At 37.0% G+C, this 23,187-nt stretch overlaps 2 protein-coding genes across 3 annotated transcripts in view; both read left to right on the top strand.

The window, feature by feature from the left end:
* The window catches only part of LOC149575899 (ARM repeat superfamily protein), a 307,256-nt gene that overhangs the window by 88,642 nt on the left and 195,427 nt on the right, over window positions 1-23,187 (top strand). The gene's annotated exons all lie outside the window — the stretch shown is intronic.
* LOC149575902 (ATP-dependent Clp protease ATP-binding subunit CLPT2, chloroplastic-like) lies at window positions 16,840-18,883 on the top strand. The gene has a single exon (XM_089815914.1). It carries the CDS (start codon window positions 17,264-17,266, stop codon window positions 17,666-17,668), a length of 405 nt encoding a protein of 134 aa, XP_089672040.1. The 5' UTR covers window positions 16,840-17,263; the 3' UTR covers window positions 17,669-18,883.

The raw sequence follows: 23,187 nt of genomic DNA, 5'->3' as shown, positions 1-23,187 counted from the left end.
GACATCGGTGTAGCAAACCTTGCCGGTTTCAAGCTTCCCATCGGTAAAAATAGAAATCTTGACAACAAACCCTCTGCCAGGAAATCTTGCCACGCAACATTCAAGAAGACCCCGATGTGCATAGTAGGAGCCACCTCAGCGCCCAATGCTACACCACACGGTGCTTCAACAACTAGCCAAATTGGGTAGACCCCTCCACGTTCGCAGGAAACTCTGAACACATTAGCAATGACACATCACACTTGCCGTACTCATAGTCAGCCTGCCATGTCACACCTGTTCGTACGGTCTGTATTGCTAACGTCAGAGTGACATCATCTAGGGGACCCGTTTTCGCTGACATAAGCATTTTGCTGGTTTAAATTTGACGGCTGTTTGACCTTCATTTCTAGGAAAATTTGAACTGCTGTGACGATCGTTTGGACGTCAAATATAACTTCGTGTTTTGCTGATCAGACCTCTCTCCAGATTCAGTTTTGATTTGACAGTCCGACTTTTAGAGGCCATAACTTAGTCATCCGGGCTCCAAATTAGGTGCAATTTAAAAAAAAATTTTGGGTAGAATTTTTTTGAACTTTTTAGTTGTGCTGTTCTTTTCTTGTTTTGGTGCACAGATTAGTCAGAAATTGCAGTTTTTGGTGACTGTACCTGTCCAATCCTGCATTTTGCAACTTTAGTTGTTCCGTACGGGCTCATCTGGACTGCAAATCAAGTTCCTTTTTTTTGAAAGTGTGCAATTTTTCGTCTACTTTCCAGACCTACAATCAGATTATAGGATTGTGTGGATAGAAATATCACTTTCAGAAATAGGTCCTTCCTTTGCATTGTATTGCTTCAAAATTGTTGTACATTGCTTAGTTTAAGATTTGGACTCCAAAAGGAGGTTGTAAACAGTAAATCAGAGGACCACTAAGGCCAAAATTGGCAATTGACCATTGTAAATGCACTAAGTATAAAGTGCCAAAATCTTTAATTTGGGGGGGTTTCTTGATTGAGTGAAAAGGGGAGGGGTGTCTCTTTGTGTTGTGTTCCTCTTTTCCTTTTGTTATCTTTCATTTCTTGCATCATGGGAAATCTTAAGTTTCCAAAATTAACACCACATAACTATGCCACATGGTCTATTAAAATGTGGTGTCAATTAATGCATAATGAAGTTTCTCAATATGTTGATGGTATCCTTCCTAAACCAACATGTGATCAAGTATCTAAAAGTGATATTACTGCTTGGGAAATGACAGATAGGAAAGCCCTAGGTGATATTATGTTGGGGTTTGAAGACAAAATCTTCTATCAGATCCAGAAGTATAAGACATCCAAGGAAGCTTGGGATGCCCTCAAAAACCTATACGGTAAAGTGACTGAGGAGGATGTTTACAAAATTGAAGATCAACTTGTCTCCCTAGATCCCAAGACATTTGATTCTATACAGGATTTCATCATTAATGTGAATGAATTAAAAACAAAGCTTGATGATTGTGGTAGTCCTATTAAAGATGATAGGTTGATCTATCTCATTCATAATAAGCTGCCATTTGACTACTCCACATTTGTTTCTTCTTACAACACCACCAAGACTACATTAGGGGTTGCCTATTAGAAAGTCACTTTTGATGGTTATGCTCAACTATTGGACGACGAAGAAAAGAAGTTGCAATCAATGGGAATTCTCAAGTCGTCTAAGTCTAAGGCATTGGTGGCTAATAAGGAGGGTTCTCAAAATTCAGCTGCTCAAACTTCAAATAAAGGTGAGGGCAAAAAGAAGAAGTGAAAGAATAACAAACAAGACAATGCAGAAAAGACAACACCAACATCAAATCAACAAGGCAAGTCTTCCTCGAATACAAACAAAAAGGGGGACACTAATCAATGAAAGAAAAAGTGTGCCTATTACAAGAAGTTGGGTCATGATGAACATCAGTGTTATCATAAGTAGATTGATGAGTTGAAGCACATCATAAAGAAACACAATGTTCCACTGCCTAATGCTTATAAGGAGAAAGGATCTTCATCTTCAGATTCTAAGGGCAAAGGGCATGCTTTACTCACAAACAGGGAGAATGGATTATTGATTTAGGTGCCACACATCATATGGGTGCGTCAAAGTGAGATTTTTCTTCTATGACACATTCAGAGGTACCACACATCTTTGTAGGTGATGATACTAAGGTGGAAGTTGAAGGTAAAGGCGAAGTTGAGATGAACAATGGAAAGTTAAAGGATGTTCTATATGTCTTACCTCCAATCTTCTTTCAGTCTACCAAATGACTCACTATGGAGGTGGAAATAAAGTGGAATTTCTTCCAGATTCAATGTCAGTGAAAAGCATTAAGGATGACTCAATGATCACAATAGGTGAAGCCAATCACGATTCAAGGCTTTACACTTTCTCCTCCTTTGTGCCAAAATCAAATGCACAAGTCTTGTTATTACATTCAAATGCAGAAAGTAAATTGTGGCATGAGAGATTTGGACATCTCGACTACAGATATCTTCAACAGCTTAGCAGCAAGAAAATGGTCAATGGTCTACCTCAAATTCAGTTTTCAGACGGTGTTTGTTCAGGTTGCTTACTTGGGAAACATCCAGAAAAGTTGTATGAAAAGGGGAAGTCTTGGAGAGCACAATGTGTTCTTGAATTGGTTCATAGTGATGAGGCGGGACCATTTCCAGTGCCATCATTTGGCAAGTCTCGCTATGCACTCACCTTCATAGATGACTACTCTCACTTTACTTGGGTTTTCTTCATGGCTCACAAGAGTGAAGTTTATGAAAAATTTCTCTGCTTCAAGGCTCAACTGGAAAAGCAATCAGGGAAATTCATCAAAGTTCTTCGAACAAACAATGGGGGGGAATATGTGAACACAAGACTAATAGACTTTTGCACTCAAGAGGGCATTGGTCTTCAACATTCACTACCATATATGCCACAACAGATTGGTGTTGCTGAAAGGAAAAACAGAAATCTCAAAGAGATGACCACTTGCATGCTACAAAACAAGTCCCTTGATCAAATCTTTTGGGCAAAAGCAATGAATTGTGCTAACTATATCCAGAATAGAAGTCCTCACAAAGCTTTGGATGGTGTAACTCCTTTTGAAGCATGGACTGGCAGGAAACCTACGGTTAAGCACTTAAGAGTCTTTGGTTGTCCCGCATGGGCTAGAATTCCTCCACAGAAATGCAAGGCATTAGAAGCTCAAAGCAAACCTTTCATCTTTGTTGGGTATGCAGACTCACATAAAGCGTACAAGTTAATGGATCTAGAGACACATGATATATTCTCATGAGAGGAGTGTACATTTTGAAGGAAGTTGTCCAAGTTTCTCTTCTTCAACTCCTTCCTCCTTCATTGAAGAGAGTGATAGTGACAACAAATGACTTGGAAGATGTTCGTCCCCGACCAACATAGAGGCATCAAATAGTTGAAGTTGAGGATACACCTACTACATCTTCTTCCACTAGACCTAGATGGGCTATGCAGACATTGGATGTAGCAGGACCATTGGCAGGGAATCCTTTTGATACAATGAGGACAAGATCACAACACAATTCACTTCCACATGCTTATATTGCAGTTGCTTCAGATCCACAGTCATTCAAAGAAGCATCAGGTATTCCGGAATGGGATAAGGCAATAGAGGAAGAATATAACTCTCTTATGAGAAATGATACATGGGACTTAGTCTCTCTTCCTAAGGGAAGAAAATTGGTTCTATGTAAATGGATCTATCGGACCAAATTCGTAGCGGATGGTACGTTGTCTTTTTCACTTGCATGCGAGTGATGGCTAATGTCTCCTCATCACATGTTTCTATTTCTTAACAAGTTCACCTTGGGTTTAGGGCATTTTGAATCCTCATGGTCTCTAGGACCACACCATCTGCACAATAGCTGTGGTGTTCGCTTCGTCATACAGCTTTGGCGAAGTGGCCCTAGAGGTTGCACACACGATATTGTATCATCGACCGTTGACTCGGATCATACTGTATTCGGCTATGACCCTCGTTATTGTTATTGCCACCTCATCTGCATCGGTTGTTGTTTCGGTATCCTCCTGAGGTTGCCATGTTATTGTTCATATTTATTCTCGCTCCCGAGGTGGACACTTCTTGCTTTAGTAATACTTGGTGTCCCTTCATTTTCATATTGAATGGGCATTCCTTAGTGGAATCTTCCGTAATTTGGTAGATATCGCAAAATTGTTTCTTAGGGCAGGAGCCCTCCTCTTTGCAATCCGTACACCATAGTTCCACTTCTCTCACTTGGCTAGGATTCTTTTTCATGTTTTTGCACTCTTTCATCATACGTAACATGTCCTTCTGTAGTGCGCGAACCTTTTTATTTGATTCCTCGTCACTGCCACTTTGAGGGGATGAATCTTTTGAATCAGACAATCTGTCTTTCTTCTTTTTGCTTTTTTTTATTCACTTTCCACATCCATTGCGCAGTTATATGTGTTGATGTATGATGCTAGAGGTACAATTTTCATCTTTTTCCTCAATGCTAGTCATAACCCTTCGATGAACCACCTTTTTTTCAACCCGTCTGTTGGTTGGCTTTCCATTTTTCCTACCAGCTCCTTCAACCTTCTCGTGTATCTGTGGATTGTTTCATTCTTTCCCTACTTGGTACTGTAGATTTCCGCTACTATGTCATTATCATCCTTGAGTAGTTGGAACTCTGTTATAAATTCTTTCTTGACGTCTGACCAAGAAGTTAACTTCTATGGATCGGTGTTGAAAAACCAATCAAACACTACACCCCGTAGAGTAGCCGGGAACTGTCGGACCCAATCATCTTGGTCCGTTACGCCATTCCCTGTCTAGATTGTTTCACATGTTTTGCAATGTCGAATTGGGTCAATTGTTCCATCGCCATTAAATTTGACAGTTTTTCCTTCGGTCCTGCCATTATTAATTTCTTCTGAAGTTCTGGTATATGTTGCGTACCTGCGCTGGTACGAGTACCCATGTTGTTCTGAGTACTTGCATTGTTCTGCACAACCGCGCTACTTTCGACAACCGTCTTACTTTGGACAACCATGTTACTCGGTGTGAAGATATCTTCTTCAAGTGAAGTTGTTCGATTCTCTACTTGTATCTATTCCTCAGGTGTATCGGGAATGAAGAGTTCACCCCATGCTTGTGCTCCTTCTGCACCTTGAGCTATGTGGGTTCCTTCCCTTCGGTTCAGATTCTCTACCCTCGGCGTATACAAGTTTAAGAACTCCTCTCTCGTCTCTTCTACCAGATTTAATCTCTGTTGCGTTTCCTTAAGCAAGTCCTCGACACTCCTCGGTCTACTAGGTGAATGCACTACTTCGGTCAATGCTCCTTCACCCCCTTAGTGCCCGTCGGCAAGCTATTGAAACTTCTGTCTTCGCTCTGCTTGTTGTGTTAGAATTAATGCTTCCTGTGCTGTGCGTATACCATCCTTGTCTTTTATTCTTAGTCGTCGATTTGTGACACGAATCCAATTCGGGCACGTGAATTGGATCCGTGGATTCGGGATTTTTTCCCCCCAATTATGATTCGTGGAGGATTTGTGCACACACACGCACACACACACACACACACACATATATATGCATTATATATACTAAAAAAAAAGAGAAATGTATAATTCTAAACTAAATCATTTCATAGTTTGAATCTATTATTGTAGTATACATCTTTGATTCTAGTATACTTGATCAATGATAATTAATCTGTTTTCACGATTATAAAGAAAATCAACACATTCACATTGAATTACTGAAAGTGAAAGTTTGTAACATTCAAAATATAGATCATAAAACTTAAAGTTTGTAACATGATTTACTCATAAAAGAGTCAAGAGTCAAGACTAAAGTTTTTGATTTAATCATCAAATGGATTTTCAAGAAAATCCGCATCAAAGGGGTATTGATGAGCTACGAGTGCTGCATCTGTATCAGTAGAAGAACCCAAACCACTAGTAGTAGAGGGGATTGTGAACTCATAATCCTCCTCATCATCCACATCAATCAAAGTGGATCTAGCAAGATCCCAGATGGTCATATCTAAATTAGGAGTCTCAGATGCTACATCCGAAAGCTTTTTGGGCCCCTTCTTGTACATTGAATCCTTCCGTGACAACAACTGCAAATTGTTGCGAATGGAGACAAGGTCTTCTAATTTTTTTGGAGCCATCCGATTGTGTTTGATTGAGTGGATAAAGGAGTAAGTACTCCAATTCCGCTCAGCTGCAGAAGAGCTGACAACCTAAAGAGAAATTAAAAACTATCAATACAACAATCAACATAAATAAATTAAATAATAAATTCAAGGAATTGAGAGTGTTAACCTTCAGCATAATTTTACAAACTTACTTGGGATAGGACCTTTATAGCAAGAGGTTGGAGATACATGAAGGCTTGCCCATGAAGGTACCACCATTTGATGACACCCATCCTACTTTGCTCTGCTATGGCAATAGGGTGGAAATCCTCACCTGAGATGAAGGTAGCAAATTTACTCCTCACAATTGCTCCAATCTCTGGATCTTGGAATATCTTAGCTAGTGTCCTCTTATACCCAATTGGAACCTCTACATCTCTAAATGGTGGCACTCTACTCTGAAGGCAAAGTACATTTGCACTATAGTACCTCAGAATAACAAAAGACAATTGAACACTATCAAATATCAATAGCACAAACATTGGATAAAATAAGCACAAGCATTTGATAAAAACTACAGTACCTTGGGGATAGAGCATATGCAAGGAGGTGCAAAGGTTTGGTCATCTTGTTCCATCGATGATGAACAATTTTTTCCACCTTGTAAAGGGTGTCCTCAAGATCATTCTCCCTCCTCTGTATGACCTAGGATATGAGATATGAATAATAATTATAATTAGTGAATATGTCAATTTAAACTTTAGAATCTAGATATCTCTCAAATAAAAAATTGTTGTAAAAGAGCATAGAATTTACCATTTTAATTTTTTCCAGCATAGTGTCCATGGAATCATAAATATCCCCAAGGCATGGCTCCTCACTGCTGACAAAGCGAAGCATTGCCATTATTGGATTGGAGATTTCCAACACAAGTCACATGACCCCACCAATCCTCATCTAGTATCATTCTTCTCACATTTAAGGCGCTTACTGTATTGGAATTTTTCCAAATGCCCCATTGGGGGATAATGACCATATGTTTCAATGCTTCTTTTACCTTCACAAGTCATCTCAAGACGATTGTGTGAGAGGCAAAGTGTGTAACATCTCGATTTCTCGAGTGTTAATTAACAACTAATATACTCAAAGAAATACAGTTATCACTTCATCTTCATAGGAAGTCAGTTAAATCAATTTTGTTCATATGAAAGAGAATGACGGTTAAAATCAGTTAAACAAAATTTTTTAACGAAGAGCTGAAAACACCATCAATGAAAATTACTATAGCAGTTAAAAACCACATACCATGAAATTTGAGATCGAAATCAAAACTAAGAATGCTTCTGCAACCACCCATGTTAGTCCATAAATACCACTATAACAATATCACATGATGAAATACCATCTAAAAACCGCTATCTCAAAATCAAATGATAATTACGATTAAATACCATTAGATTTAGAATTAGGGTATTACAGACCACTGTATCAATTAGGGCATCGATTACCATTGAATCATTTAGGGCTTTTAGTTACCACGGTATCACTTAGGGCTTTCGATACCACTTATACAAATAGTGCTTCTGATACCACTGTATCATTTAGGGTTCTAGTTACCACTGAATCAATTAGGGCTTCAAATTCCTTTCCTTCTGATTACTTAACTATGGCAGTAACTCAAGATTATAAAATATGCTCATATTCGATATTCATATAAATGGAAAACAAACCATAAATCTATCTCTCACATCTAGGTGTAAAATAACTTTAACTATAAAATAACTCAATTAATCTTTCCTTTTTGCATATACATCATAAATTTGATATTACTTGTTTCCGACAAACAATTTAATGTACATCTTATCTTTATCTGTTGTTCGTCCGACAACTTAGAGAGAGGTGAAACATCGTCAGGGGCTTAACCACCCAACCTCGGACCAAATCTTATCCCCACACAATCTCAAATGAGAATGACCCTCCCTACTTGGAACAGAGATGGGTCATCTTACCATACACTGGGCATCTTGATAATCAACACACGATACGACTTGGCAGCAGGAGATTACATCGACTTGATCATGCATGAGCTAATATTTATTCATTATTTAGATATTCGAATCTGATTTCATTATTAGTTCTTGCAGGTTAACTCCACCTCTTCACCATTCTATGGCTTCTATGCCAGGTGAATCCTAGTTGCCTGAAAGATTATGATCGTCCTGTTATTATTTACACTTCTCCACCATTTCCATGGCTTCTTTTGTTAATGTTTTAGCATAAGAAGAAGCAAAACATGGATTTTTTGATATACTGATCTAAGCTTATGAATGAATTAAATTACTGCTGATTATAGCAACTACATGTATGTAAGCATATATATATATATATATATATATATATATATATATATATATATATATATATGCTTATGTATGTTTAGTATTATGAAGTTGATTATCGACAGTTTTTTAATATATTATGATTAGGTTTCATTTGTTATCAGTAGCCTTTTATATATTGTGATCGAGCTCTTTACTGTTATTGGTAGATATATATTATTTTGCCTCATTACATGACTTGTGTTTGTCGGGCTTATAACTAATCATGTAAGTTATCTTTGTTATGAAACATGCCTCCGAAGATGCATGCCTCTACGTGGCCTTTGGGCCACGTAGAAACATTACTCTTCGGAGTCATGTGCTTTGCCCTCTTATATATATGCCCTCTGATCGCAATGAAAAGCAATCAATTCACGACATTCTAGTACCTGCGATCAAAGAAAAGACATTTGTTTAACATTTCATTTTGCAGATATAATAACATCAAATATATATCATCTCCATTCATTTCAGTATACAGTCAAAGGAAGGCAAACTGTGATCGCTGGTAAAGTCATAAAGGAGGAAATACTTTCAGCACTATTCAAGTAAGGAAATTCTATGCAGTTATTTTGTAATTGTTTTTATATATCAGAGATCCACAAATTTAACATGGTATCAGAGCTATACTGATAGGAAAACTATCACAAAGTATCTATTCAATCTGAAATTTCAAAAGCTAAAAGAAAGAGTTTTAAAAACATATTATTAAAATGGTGAATCGTGTAAGGATAGAGGATAGGTTAGATGGGGCATCAGATTTCTCATCCTGGAAAATCAGATTATTAATAGTATTAAGAGAAATGGAATTAGAGAAATATATTGAATCAAATTTACCCATTCCTAAAAATGAATCAGAAAAGGTAACTTGGAAAAGGCATAATAAAAAAGCAATGAAGATCATTATAGATTTAGTAAAAGATCATATTCTTCCATCTATAGCTAATCTTCAGATTGCATTTGAAATGTTCTCCTTTATTCAAAATACATTTGAAATCAACAACACTAGTAGATTATTAACTTTAAAACAAGATCTACTATATGTAAAGATGAAAAATGGAGAATCTATAACTTCATATTGCTTAAGGATTATTGAATTAAAGAATGAACTTGCAACTATGAATAATCAAGTTGATGATAAGGAACTAAGCATGATTTCTCTTAGAGGTCTTCCTCTTTTGTGGGAAACCTTCGTTCGAGGTTTAAGTTCACGACTTGAACTTCCGAAATTTGATCAGTTAAAGAATGAATGTACTCAAGAAGAATCCACACTAGCTTCAAGAGGACTAAGTACAAATCAAGAGGGAGACATCCAAGCATTGTATACTAAATCAAACAAGAAAAGAAAGTTTAAACATAACAAGAAGGAATTCAACAAAAATTACAAATCTCACAAACAACGTGACTGGTCCAAATTTAGATGTTTTAAATGTGACAAGATTGGTCACTCTTATTATGTATGTCCAGATAAGCAAAAAATTCGAGCAGCATTAGCGAAAGTTAAAGATGAAAATGTCGAGAAAGTAGAAAAAGAAAATTATGCATTCTATTTAGCTCTCTTAAGTGAATTAAACACTAACCACAATACTTGGATCATAGACGGTGAAGCTTCTCGTCACATCACTAGATTTAAGGATAAGTTTGCAACTTTCACTAATCATGCATCAGAAGAAGTAACTATTGGAGATAACTCCTCTTATCCTATTAAAGGAATTGGTTTCTGTTCTATACAACTGAATTCTGGAATTACACTTCAACTCAAAAATGTTTTATATGTACTAGGAATCAAGAGAAACCTTGTCTCCATCTCCAAACTTGCTAATCAAGGATACAAAATTGCATTTCAAGAAGATGGAGTTCTATCTTGGCCCAAGAACTCAAATATTAGGAAAGCCATCTCCATTGGAGTCAGAGATGGGAGTCTTTATAAGCTTTGTGATAATCAAAATCCTAACCTAAACTTAACTCTTAGTTATGATCATTCAAATTCCCTTGAAATTTGCATAGGAGATTAGGTCATCTTAACTATCAGGCATTATCATCTATAGGGAAAATTGTAAAAGGTCTACGTAATCTGAAAGTTGATCATCTATGTATGTGTAAGGGATGTGCATTAGGTAAAAATATTAAACATTCCTTCCCTAAAAGTGATCATAAATCCAAATCCATTCTTGAATTTATTCACACAGATCTCTGTGGCCCTATGTCAGTCCCCTCTCTTAATGGGTGTCTTTTCTATATAATCTTTATTGATGATTACTCTAGGAGAACCTGGATCTATTTTCTAAAGCAAAAGGAGTCATCTAAGGTTTTATCCAAATTCAAAGAATTCAAAACCTTAGTTGAAAACTAATTAGGTCAAAATATCAAAACCCTAAGGTTAGACAATGGGGGTGAATACATATTTGATATCTTTAAAAACTTTTGCATTTCTGTTGGGATTAAGAGGGAGTTTTCTATATCTTATAATCCTCAACAGAATGAAATAGTTGAAAGAAAAAATAGATCTATTGTTGAATCAGCCAGAGCTATGTTACATGATCAAAATCTTCATTATTCATTTTGGGTTGAAGCATCTAATACAATAGTTTACATTCAAAATCGATGCCCTCACTCCGTATTAGAGAATACCACCCTAGAGGAAGTATTCACAGGTGTTAAACTAGAGCTAAGTCACCTGAGAATATTTGGATGTCTAGTTTATATTCACATACCAAAAGAGAAAAGAACGAAATTAGAGCCTTTCGGGAAGAAGGGAATATTCATTAGATATAGTGAAACTACAAAAGGATACATGATCTACATTTCTGGGCAAAGAATAATTGAAATTAGCAGAGATGTAATATTTGAAGAAGACAACCTTTAAAATTTCTAGTAATAGTGATGAATCCATTTCTAAAGAAGATCAATCTACAGAAATTGAGAGGGAGGATGATTCTGATCTCTCTTCCATGTCTAATCATAGAGAGCCTGAAAACATTAGTAATAATAAAAAAAGACCTTTTTGGGCTAGGAAAATGTTAGAAGAAAATCAAGTTGAACCAGATGAAGTAATTTAGGAAAGCAAAAGGGCCAGAAACCAATCATGTTATGTTGCATTGCTATCTAAACTCATAAAATCTGAACTTGCTAATGTTGAAGAAGCACTCTCACATCAATCATGGAAGGAAGCAATGATTGAGGAATATAACGCTATATTAAAGAATGATGTATGGGATGTTGTACCAAGGCCTAAGAACAAATCAATTCTCTTCCAAATGGTTATTCAAGATTAAACATGCATCGGATGGCAGTATTGAAAAATACAAAGCAAGATTTGTAGCTTGAGGTTTCTCTCAGAAAAAAGACATTGAGTATGAAGAAACATTTGCCCCTATTGCCGGGTACACTTTAGTTAGAACAACCCTAACAATTGCAGCATTCAAAGGATGGAAGGTACATCAGATGGATGTCAAAACAACATTTTTCAATGGCAAGATTGAAGAAGAAGTCTATATTGAACAACGAGAAGGGTTCAGTACTTATAACAACAAAACTCATGTTTGTAAATTAAAGAAAGCACTTATGGACTCAAACAGGCTCTCAGAGCTTGGTATGAAAGAATAGATAACCACCTATTGAAGTTAGGATATTCCAAAAATGAAGCTGACCCAAATATGTATTTCAAAATTGATGGTGATGATATGATTATCTTTGTATTATATGTTGATGATTTGCTAATAACAGGTGAGGAACATCTCATAAAGAAATGTAAGTAAGAACTCATATCAGAATTTGAAATGAAAGACTTAGGGTTACTTCACTACTTTCTGGGATTAGAAGTCTGGTAACAAGACAACTGTATTATACTAAATCAGGGAAAGAATACAATTGATATTTTAACCAAATTTGGGATGATGGAATGTAAACCAGCTGCTACTCCTATGGAAATAAATCGACACAAATTGAAAGATGATATGAACAAATCTGAACCTGCAGATCCTACTTACTACAGACAGATTATTGGATCCCTAATGTATTTGGTAAATACTCGTCCTAACAGATGCTATTCTACTCATGCCTTAAGTGAGTTTATGTGTGCACCTAAGAAGATACATCTACATGCAGCTAAATACATATTGAGATATCTAAAGGGCACTATTGGAATGAGAATCAAATATGACAAAGTCAACATTGAACTTCTTAGATATTCAGATTCCGATTGGGCTGGAAGCTCTGTTGAGCGGAAGAGTACTTCAGGGTATTGTTTCAGTCTTGGATCTGGTATGATTTTTTGGTCTAGTCGGAAACAAACTTCAATAGCATTGAGTTCCACCAAAGCTGAATACTTTGCATCTTCCTTGGGTGCTAGGGAAGCAATATGGCTACGAAAGTTGTTATCAGATCTCTTCAAAAGACATTTGAAGCCTACTATGATTTATAGTGATAATCAAAGTTGCATTAAACTTTCATCTAATCCAGTATTTCACAATCGCTCCAAACATATTGACATTCCATTTCATTACATCAAAGACATGGTGAATCGAGGAGTTATTCAACTAGAATATATATGTACAAATGAGCAAATAGCTGATATCCTTACCAAGCCTCTTGCTAAAGTGAAGTTGAAATACTTTAGAGAAAAACTTGGTATGATTAATTGTAATAATAAAATTTGAAATAAAATGTTTATATCATTTGAGTTTATGCTTCTATTAGTTACTTAGTAGCATTTGATATGTAATGAAAGGTGATGATCTTTCATGGACATATTCATTAGAAGGAAATTATTTACAAAGTGACGATCTTGTAAATAATAAACCTATGTGTATTATGAGCATCTCTAGACATTGCTTAAGTGCAAGTAGAGATTATATGGACATCTCTAGACATTGCTTAAGTGCATGTAGAGATCATGAGAGTATTATGAGCATCTCTAGATATTGCTTAAGTGCAAGTAGAGAGTATATGTGTATCATGGACATCTTTAGATATTGCTTAAGTGCAAGTAGAGATCATGAATGTGTCATGAACATCTCTAGACATTGCTTAAGTGCAAGTAGAGATCATGAAAATTTTAATCACTATGGACATCTCTAGACATTGCTTAAGTGCAAGTAGAGATCATAGGATACACTTTATATTGTTCAGAGATTTTAATACATATTGTGTTGATTACATGATGATTTTGATTCTAATCTATTGATGTTTTACTTCTCCCTTGCTAAAGAGGGAGTGTTAATGTTTTAGCATCAGAAGAAGCAAAATATGGATTATTTGATATACTGATCTAAGCTTATGAATGAATTAAATTACTATTGATTATATCAACTAATGTATGTAAGCATATATATATATGTATATGTATATTTAAGTGTATATATATATAAATATACATATACATATATATGCTTATGTACATGTAGTATTATGAAGTTGATTATCGATAGTCATTTAATATATTGTGATTAGGTTTCATTTGTTATTAGTAGCCTTTTATATATTGTGATCGGGCTCCTTACTGTTATCGGCAGATATATATTATCGTGCCTCATTACATGACTTGTGTTTGTCGGGCTTATAACTAATCAAGTAAGTTGTTTTTGTTATGAAACATGCCTTCGAAGCGGCATGCCTCTACGTGGCCTTTACATGACTCTTCAGAGTCATGTGCTTTGCCCTCTTATATATATGCCCTCTGATTGCAGTGAAAAGCAATCAATTCACGACATTCCAGTACCTGAGATCAGAGAAAAGACATTTGTTTATGTTAGAAATGGAAAAAGAAATATGTAAATAAGAAAAACCAGGAAAGAATCTAAGTGAGTAAATGCATGATAAGATATTACCATAAAATAGGAGAGAGAAAGCTTCAAACTCCAACACCATGAGACAAGATATTTGGAAAGGGGAAAGCAAAGAAAACCCCTTGTGACATTATGAATGAGGCATGAAAAGCCTAAGAAGGAAGAGAGAGAGAGCAAGAGAGCAATGCTCATACAATAATTGAGAAGAGGAAGAAACCTCATTGTAAATGAGAGAAGAGGGTCATCTCTTAAATAGAGACGAGAGAGAGGAGTTAGAATGTAACTCCCATGTCTATGAATGCCACCATTCATAAGTGTGTGAGGCCAAGTGTGAGATTCCTCTTAAGGAGGAATAATGTAAATTACAAATTACAATAAATATTTGTCCTCACATATTTCACTAGAGGACAAAATAAGATGTAGTGGAAAAAGGACAAAAAAGAAATATATTAGGATACCTTGGCTTATATCCTAATATATTACAACAATAAAGGAAGAAGGTCTAACCTTGGTTTATAAATACACCAAGGAAAGATAACAACTTCTAACACCCCCCTTTAATCTTTACTTGGGGTAATTACATCAAGGGGTATTAAACCCATATTGTTACAAAAATCTGCAACTTAATCTTCAATATGAAGTAATTTGATTATCTTCAAGCTATATGGAACATTTGTAGATCCAAGAGAAGTACAAGAGTCCTTTGAATGTGATCAAGTGGAAGCATAGACACATCTTCATATGTGAAAAATTAAGAAGGTTCCTTGATGGATCACCTGGAAAAAAAATAGAGAACAAAAAAAAACAAGACAACTATCCACTAGTAGAATATTACTAAAAAAAATGAAGTTATAATAATTTAATCAAGGAGGAACTAAGAGAGATGAGAATAAGTGAATGTGTTCACCAACATGCAATGGAGTTAACATGATATCTAAAAAAAATAAGTCATAAGCTCAAAAATGATCATAATATGGGTCAAAATGACCAATCTTTATGCAATAAATCTCTCATGAAAGAAACATACTAATGCACAAATGACCACAGACAAGGCCAACTAATGAAACCTGCATCAACATTGCGTCAATCACATGGATATAGACAATCCACTAATGAGTCATCCCACTACAGGTGAATGGGTCATGACTCCATCACCTACATGACTCATGATTTAGGCAATAAAGTATGCAGAACATTATCACATTGTATATTTATCAAAGAAATATAAGAGAGACAAAAATAAATAAGTAGAACATGTGCCTCAAGCACCAAATAATACAAGTTATAGTTTTTCCAAGAATTATAGCTGAAGTGGACCAAAAAAAGGGTTTATGAGGAGTAACAACATATTGCCTTCAAATAAGAAATCCATCATGGACAAGGAACATCATTGCCATGATGAAAAAGATCAGCGTGGGTCATAACAACTTTCTCAAATAAAGTCTCCAATATAGGAGTGCTCCAAGATATGGTAGCCTCGTCACCTATACACTCAAAAATGAGCAAAGTGTAGGAAGTCATACCATGACTAAATCAAAACTAGGAGCACACATCAAGGAGATAAATAGATTGAAATGGGAAATCCCCATAAAACAACCTTTCAAAGTAGAGCATATAGAATCAAATGGAGGGAAACTCCATATAAATATTAATCTTTCAAAGTGGAATCAATAGAACCAAATGGAGGGAAACTCCATATAAAGTGAGTGCACACCAATATAGGATGAAGGTATACTCCATGGGCCAGATAAGGAAACTATGTATCAGTTATACTGAGGGGACCTACATAGTTATCCTTGAAAAATTGGCTCCCGATGCAACTTACAAAAAAAATCATATAAAACAATGGTATAAAACCATAAAGTGCCAACATGGGCATGGAACGATGTTATAGAAGCATAAAACTGCAACCATGTGCAGATAGATCAATTAACTCAAATCATTAAATAATGAAGGCAATAGTGTAAGATACTCATAAACCTCAACAATTGAGATAAAAAAGTATTTGGAAGAGCAATAAACATAAGTTATCAGTTAAAATCTCCATGCAAGGTGAACACAAGTGAGAAGATATAAAGGATGGGCCCACCATCAAAGACAAGAATCCTCCTAGATTAATGCAAAAAAAAGGAAATATAAATGAAGATATTTAAAAAAAAAAATAAAAACTTTTAACTTGTTATAATAATAAAACTTTAATTAGTTTGAATACTAAAAAAACTTCTTTTAAAAAAAAATCCTTAAACTTCTCCTTTTTTAATTTAAAACCACGTAAAGGAGTAAGAGAGATTTAAAGTAAAATATTGCACTTGTGTTTGAGCTGTCTGACAATGAATGATAAAATGCCAGAAATAGGTTGACAGAAGGCAATGATAAAAAATAAATGATGCCTCCGTCAAGAGCTAAAAAAAGAGAAAGAATCTTGCAAGAAAAGACAAGAAAACATTACTCACTCATCCAGTGCTATAATGAGCAATTGCAGAGAGATTCCTGTGGTCCAAGACAGGCCAAGGCGAAAAAAGACTCTTTGTGATCAGATTGAAGCAGGGTGTACAAAGAACAAAGCAATGAGAAGCGATGAGGCAGCAACAGTATGACAAGGGGCCCAGAGACTATCATGAGGTGGCGATGGTGCTGGAAGAGAAAAATGGCCTTGAGCAACAACTATATGAAATAGCTAGATAAGCAGGAAAATAAACCCAGAGCTTTGGGCATGCAAAAGCCGAGCTTGCTCGTACCTTCTGCAACCTTCCCAAATCAAAGCTTAAACCCTAGCTATATGGACGGGTATGCGATAGACATATTACTGTAAAGATACTGATAGAGAAAGCACCGAGGCAGGGCTAGCGACAATCGCGACCTCTTTCACTTTGCAGAAGAGTAGCATTCGTAAGCACTTCTTCTGAAAGAGCGAGGAAGCCAGCATTGATATTGATGAGTCTCCCTATAGCAAACCTAGAATATGCGTCCCCAAACGAAAAACCAAAAATGGTCTCCGAGAGCTATTAAAGCTTTTGTTATGGCAGAGACAGAAGCTCGCAGGATGAAATACCCTAAGATTGGGACAAAATCTCTTCTTATGGGCATTTTAACAGAAGGTAACGGTAATGCTGCCAAGTTTTTAATGGCAAATGGAGTGAATCTCTACACTTTACGAGAAAAAGTAGTATTAGTGCTAGGAAAAGCTGATTCACGTTACATGACCCCAAGAAAAAGGGTACAATTAACTGAACTTGCCCAGATGGCATTAGACTGGGCTATTGGTGAGAAGATCAAATCAGGGAAAAGTGGTGAAGTAATAACACCTACTGATATGGTACTTGCAATCTGGGCTCAAACTGGGAGGAAGAGCGGAAGACGAAGCTGACAGCGAGCACCTTCAAGTGTGCACTAGAGTTTCGTCAGAATTATCGTGTCTGGCTGGCTGCCTCGCCCTATGGCCTGGTTGAGGGCCAATGCTGTATTGTTCTGGCTGCATAAGGACCTTGCTTGCTGCTTAGCCTCGGCCCATTAAGAAGAAGGCAGACGATAGGAAAATCGTGGGGGAGAAGACTCCCACCGCTTTCACACTCTTTCACATTCCCAATCAAGCAGAACAGGTGAGCATGAAGGGGGGGCCATGTACAAGGCTAAGGCCAAGGTCATCAAAATCGAAGGAACCGGTTGCAGAGAAAGCATTACAGCAATCTGCCTCCTCTAAAACAATATTAAAGGGAAAAAAGAAAGTAGCGAAATCCATACCATCTAAGAGTGGTGATGATAAAAATATATATTGCTGTGATACTGAGGGCTGTACCATGAAATTCTCATCAAAGCATGATTTGAATTTGCACAAGCATTATATATGCACTTTTAAAGGATGTGGAAAACATTTTGATTTGTACGAAAAACTGGCCATTTACCAAAAAAATAGACCCCCACCAATATCTTACAAGCATTCTTTGCTTCTTGGCATTTCTGATTTTTTTTAACTTGATGATTGTAACATTCATGTAAATCCATTTAAAAAATTTAATGTAACTTTCCACCATTGCAAGGACAACATTGGCAGTATTCTGGCCGCTCCTGGCAATTTGGTAATTATTGGAGTGCATCGTGAAGCAGCTAGTGACTGGTGTTTTCAACTGCAGAATTTTCATTTGTGGTTGGTGAGCGAAAGAATGGAGATGGCTTTAAGTCTTCACACATTTGGACTTAGAGAGTTATCCAAAAATGGAACAGCAGGCAAGATTTTTTGCAGCTGAATTGGGCAACAACTACTCTTGGAAGGACATTCAATTTAAGAAAGTGGCTTCAGAAGACCTAGAAGTAATTCATTCAGCTATTGATGACGATGAGGACACAGAAATAGGGAGTAATGACTGGACTGTCCACTTGGGTGTTAGTTTGCGTTATAGTGTCAAACTTAGCAAGTCACCCCTATATAGCAAGCAGATGCCTTATAATCCAATTTTGGAAGCATTGTTCATTAATAGTTATTTAAATAACTACTCCGATGATGGTGCATATGCATCATCATGGAATTGTGGAATTCACGACATTCCAGTACCTGAGATCAGAGAAAAGACATTTGTTTATGTTAGAAATGGAAAAAGAAATATGTAAATAAGAAAAACCAGGAAAGAATCTAAGTGAGTAAATGCATGATAAGATATTACCATAAAATAGGAGAGAGAAAGCTTCAAGCTCCAACACCATGAGACAAGATATTTGGAAAGGGGAAAGCAAAGAAAACCCCTTGTGACATTATAAATGAGGCATGAAAAGCCTAAGAAGGAAGAGAGAGAGAGCAAGAGAGCAATGCTCATACAATAATTGAGAAGAGGAAGAAACCTCATTGTAAATGAGAGAAGAGGGTCATCTCTTAAATAGAGATGAGAGAGAGGAGTTAGAATGTAACTCCCATGTCTATGAATGCCACCATTCATAAGTGTGTGAGGCCAAGTGTGAGATTCCTCTTAAGGAGGAATAATCTAAATTACAAATTACAATAAATATTTGTCCTCACATATTCCACTAGAGGACAAAATAAGATGTAGTGGAAAAAGGACAAAAAAGAAATATATTAGGATACCTTGGCTTATATCCTAATATATTACAACAATAAAGGAAGAAGGTCTAACCTTGGTTTATAAATACACCAAGGAAAGATTACAACTTCTAACAGTTTAACATTTCATTTTGCAAATATAATAACATCAAATATATATCATCTCCATTCATTTCAGTATACGGTCAAAGGAAGGCAAACTGTGATCGCTGGTAAAGTCATAAAGGAGGAAATACTTTCAGCACTATTCAAGTAAGGATATTCTTTGCAGTTATTAATTTTGTAATTGTTTTTATCTATTAGGGATCCACAAAATTTAACATCTTTGCCGGTGAATTCCTCGGTGTTATTAAAATTATTTTAATATTTCTTTTTAATGCTCACTATTGTATCTTATTATATCTCTGTAAATATTAAAATGTTTCTAATATTTAGGTGTAGTCTAAAATAGAATGTTTCTATTCTATTCGACTCTCCTCTTTGTATATATAGATCAGTTTGATCTTTGATTAATTCATTCAAGTATTCCGCCATTTACATTTGTAACATGGTATCAAAGCTAGGGTTTAAACCCTCTGTGCAAATTGACTGAAAAATTGTGTCTTCAGTTACTGGTGTTGTTGGAAAATCGTGGATTTGTTTTCTGCAATTTTTTTTCTTGGAAACTTATGGCTTAGTCTGTAAATCACAAATTTGAAAGTCGTTTTTTCAAATCTGGAGGTCGTTTTTTCAAATCTGTTCACAGCCAGATCTCAAAAAGTGGGTTTTTTTGGTCTTTTTTTCAAAAACGGGTCTGTCTATCCCTATTGGATATTCTGCTCGCGTTTTTGCTGCTGGATTTTGTTGTTTTTTTTAACCTGCAAACATCATTTTTATACCTTTTTGACCTCTTTGGCCATCGACTGTTATTCTGCGCGAAACCCTAGTTTTTTGACTTCGAAATTTTTTTCTAATCACATATTCTTGGTGAGTTTTTTGAAATCTCAAATGGGTCTTCATCAGATTTTTGTGCCTCAATTTTCGAGCCAGCAGATTCGAATTTCGACAATATTTTATTTCTGGGTTTTTCGAGCTCTTTTCTGGGTACTTCTCCAATTTTTTTGGGTCTTTCATTTTCTCACCTCGAAGTTTTTGCCATTTGAAATATTCACATATTATAAGCATCTGTATCAGCAGCATTAGAAGTCAAACTCAATTAAATAGCAAGCCAATGCTGCCCAACACTCAGAGCAGAAAGAATCTATCTACCATGCCTTTATGGCCAGCATACCTGCAAATCATGTGAAATCTTCTGCCTGGTACATCGATTCTGGTGCCTCCCGACATTTCACTCATAGGTGTGATTGGTTTGTTGAATTCACTCCCTATTCTGACTCAGTAATCTTTGGAGGCGGCGAAGAATACAATATTGTCGGCAAGGGCAATGTTCAGATTCAGTCTGGAGGAAGAAAACTCATGTTTCTCAATGTATGTTATGTTCCTGGCATGAAACGTAATCTTCTGTCTGTTAGTCAGATTATGAAGCACTCTCCTCAGTTGGATGTCGTTTTCAGTGGAAATAAGTGTTCGATTATTGATCGTGCTTCTCGCACTACCCTTGCTTTCGGTCTTGAGGATCATGGTATTTATAGGCTTGTAGATTCAGGCGATTCCTTTGAGCATGCCTTCATTGCCGAATCATCCACTCTCAGTAGTCTCTGGCATCAGCGATGCGGTCATCTGAACATTCAATATCTAGCACAACTTGCTCGGGATAATTTAGTCCATGGCCTACCTAATATTCAGACCCAGAACCATCGCGTTTGCGGAGCTTGCCAAGCAGGGAAGCAACATAGGACACCATTTAAGAATGGTGAATCATGGCGGGCATCCAGAGTACTCCAGTTGGTCCATGCTAATGTATGTGGTCCTATGAATACTCCTTCTATTACTGGGAACAGGTATTTTTTACTCTTTGTGGATGATTTCAGTCACAAAATGTGGGTATATTTTCGTAAGCAAAAATCAGATGCCTTTCTTGTATTTCAGCAGTTTAAAGCTCTAGTAGAAAAAGGGTCTGGTTCCTCCATCCGTACTCTTAGGACCGATAATGGGGGGGAATTCTGTTCTTCTGCTTTCTCTGCCTTTTGTACTACTCATGGCATTAGACGTCAGTTCACCACACCTCACACCCCTCAGCAAAATGGTGTTGTAGAGCGTCGAAATTGTACCATCACAGAAATGGCTAGGGCTATGCTAGAACATAGAAATGTTCCCAGAAAATATTGGGCAGAAGCAGTCTCCACAGCTGTCTACCTTCTTAATCGGTCACCCACCCTTGTAGTTAATCATAAGACTCCTGAGGAAGCCTGGTTTGGTCGCAAACCTAGGATCAACCATTTGAAAGTTTTTGGCTCTCTGGCATATGTATGGATACCTGATGCCAAACACACTAAGTTGGATTCCAAAAGCCAGAAACTTATGTTTACAGGATATAGCCACACACATAAGGCCTATAGACTGATTAATGTAAATATTGATCGTTTAATCTTTAGTCGTGATGTTGTGTTTGATGAGGAACTCGGACCATTTCCACTCTCTGACTCCCCACCACATTTCGAGATTCAGTCTTCAACAATTTCTGACTTGGGGTTCTTCTATTTTATATGAGTCATCTGATGCTACTGATACATCACCTTAGTCACTTCCAGATAATACAACTCCTGCTCCTGCTTCTCATCCAGGTATTCCGACAGCATCTGATATTGGCTCCTCGACTCTTTGTTGGGTGATGCGACGCGCTCCCCTGCCCACAGGTGGTTAATTATGTGGTGTTCCATGTTCACTAATAGTCATGGCTTTTGGTGCAACGGCAAATGGGCCCAACAATTGGTATCAGAGCCTGGTTTTGGCCTGGTCATGGGTTCAAATCTCCCCGGTGCCATCCCGACCCGCGTAAGCACCTGGTATGCGTGTCGAGGGGGAGATTGTTGGGTGATGCGACGCGCTCCCCTGCCCACAGGTGGTTAATTATGTGGTGTTCCATGTTCACTAATAGTCATGGCTTTTGGTGCAACGGCAAATGGGCCCTACACTCTTCGGCCAAAATGGTGGGCTCAAACGATTAGTGATCTTCGTCCTGATGAACTCATTGAGGGTAGAACCTCCAGAAATAAGAGCCTTCAGCACAACACAGTTAATATAGCTCTTATGGCCAACATCCACAGTATCCCTGAGCCCCAGATATATGTAGAGGCCAAAGGAATTCCGGAATGGGAACAAGCAATGGATGCTGAGCTTAAGAGTCTTCAAAAGAACCACACCAGAGTTCTTTCAGATCTCCCTCCTGGGAAGAAACCCATTAGCTATAAATGGGTCTATAAGGTCAAGTACCATGCAGATGGTACCTTGGACAAATACAAAGCCAGACTTGTTGCTTGAAGATTTACCCAGCGTGAAGGCATTGATTATGAGGAGACATTTGCTCCGACAGCCAAGATGAGCACTATTCGCATTCTTGTTGCGATTGCAGCTCAGTATGGTTGGAAAGTTCATCAGATGGATGTGAAGAGCGCCTTTCTCAATGGTGAATTACAGGAAGAAGTCTACATGACGCAACCCCCAGGTTTTAAGGTTGCCGGTTCAGAACACAAAGTATGTAGACTCCAGAAGACCCTCTATGGTCTTAAACAGGCCCCTAGGGCTTGGTACATAAAGATTGATCATTACTTGGTTGCTCAAGGATTTCAACGTAGTTTGTCAGACAGTAATCTGTATATTAAACACTTTGGTAATGATATTCTTTTTCTTGTTGTCTATGTGGATGATTTGATCATTACTGGAAATTCAGAACATTT

Source organism: Cupressus sempervirens, chromosome 1 (genome assembly GCF_028749045.1).
Source record: "Cupressus sempervirens isolate cs-2001-9-10 chromosome 1, ASM2874904v1, whole genome shotgun sequence".
NCBI lineage: Eukaryota > Viridiplantae > Streptophyta > Pinopsida > Cupressales > Cupressaceae > Cupressus > Cupressus sempervirens.
Note: the sequence above shows the minus strand (reverse complement) of the source record. Positions and strands in the feature narration are given on the sequence as shown.

Coding starts and splice junctions, on each gene's coding strand:
- LOC149575902 (XM_089815914.1), top strand. CDS start 17,264: ATGCGTCCCCAAACGAAAAACCAAAAATGGTCTCCGAGAGCTATTAAA.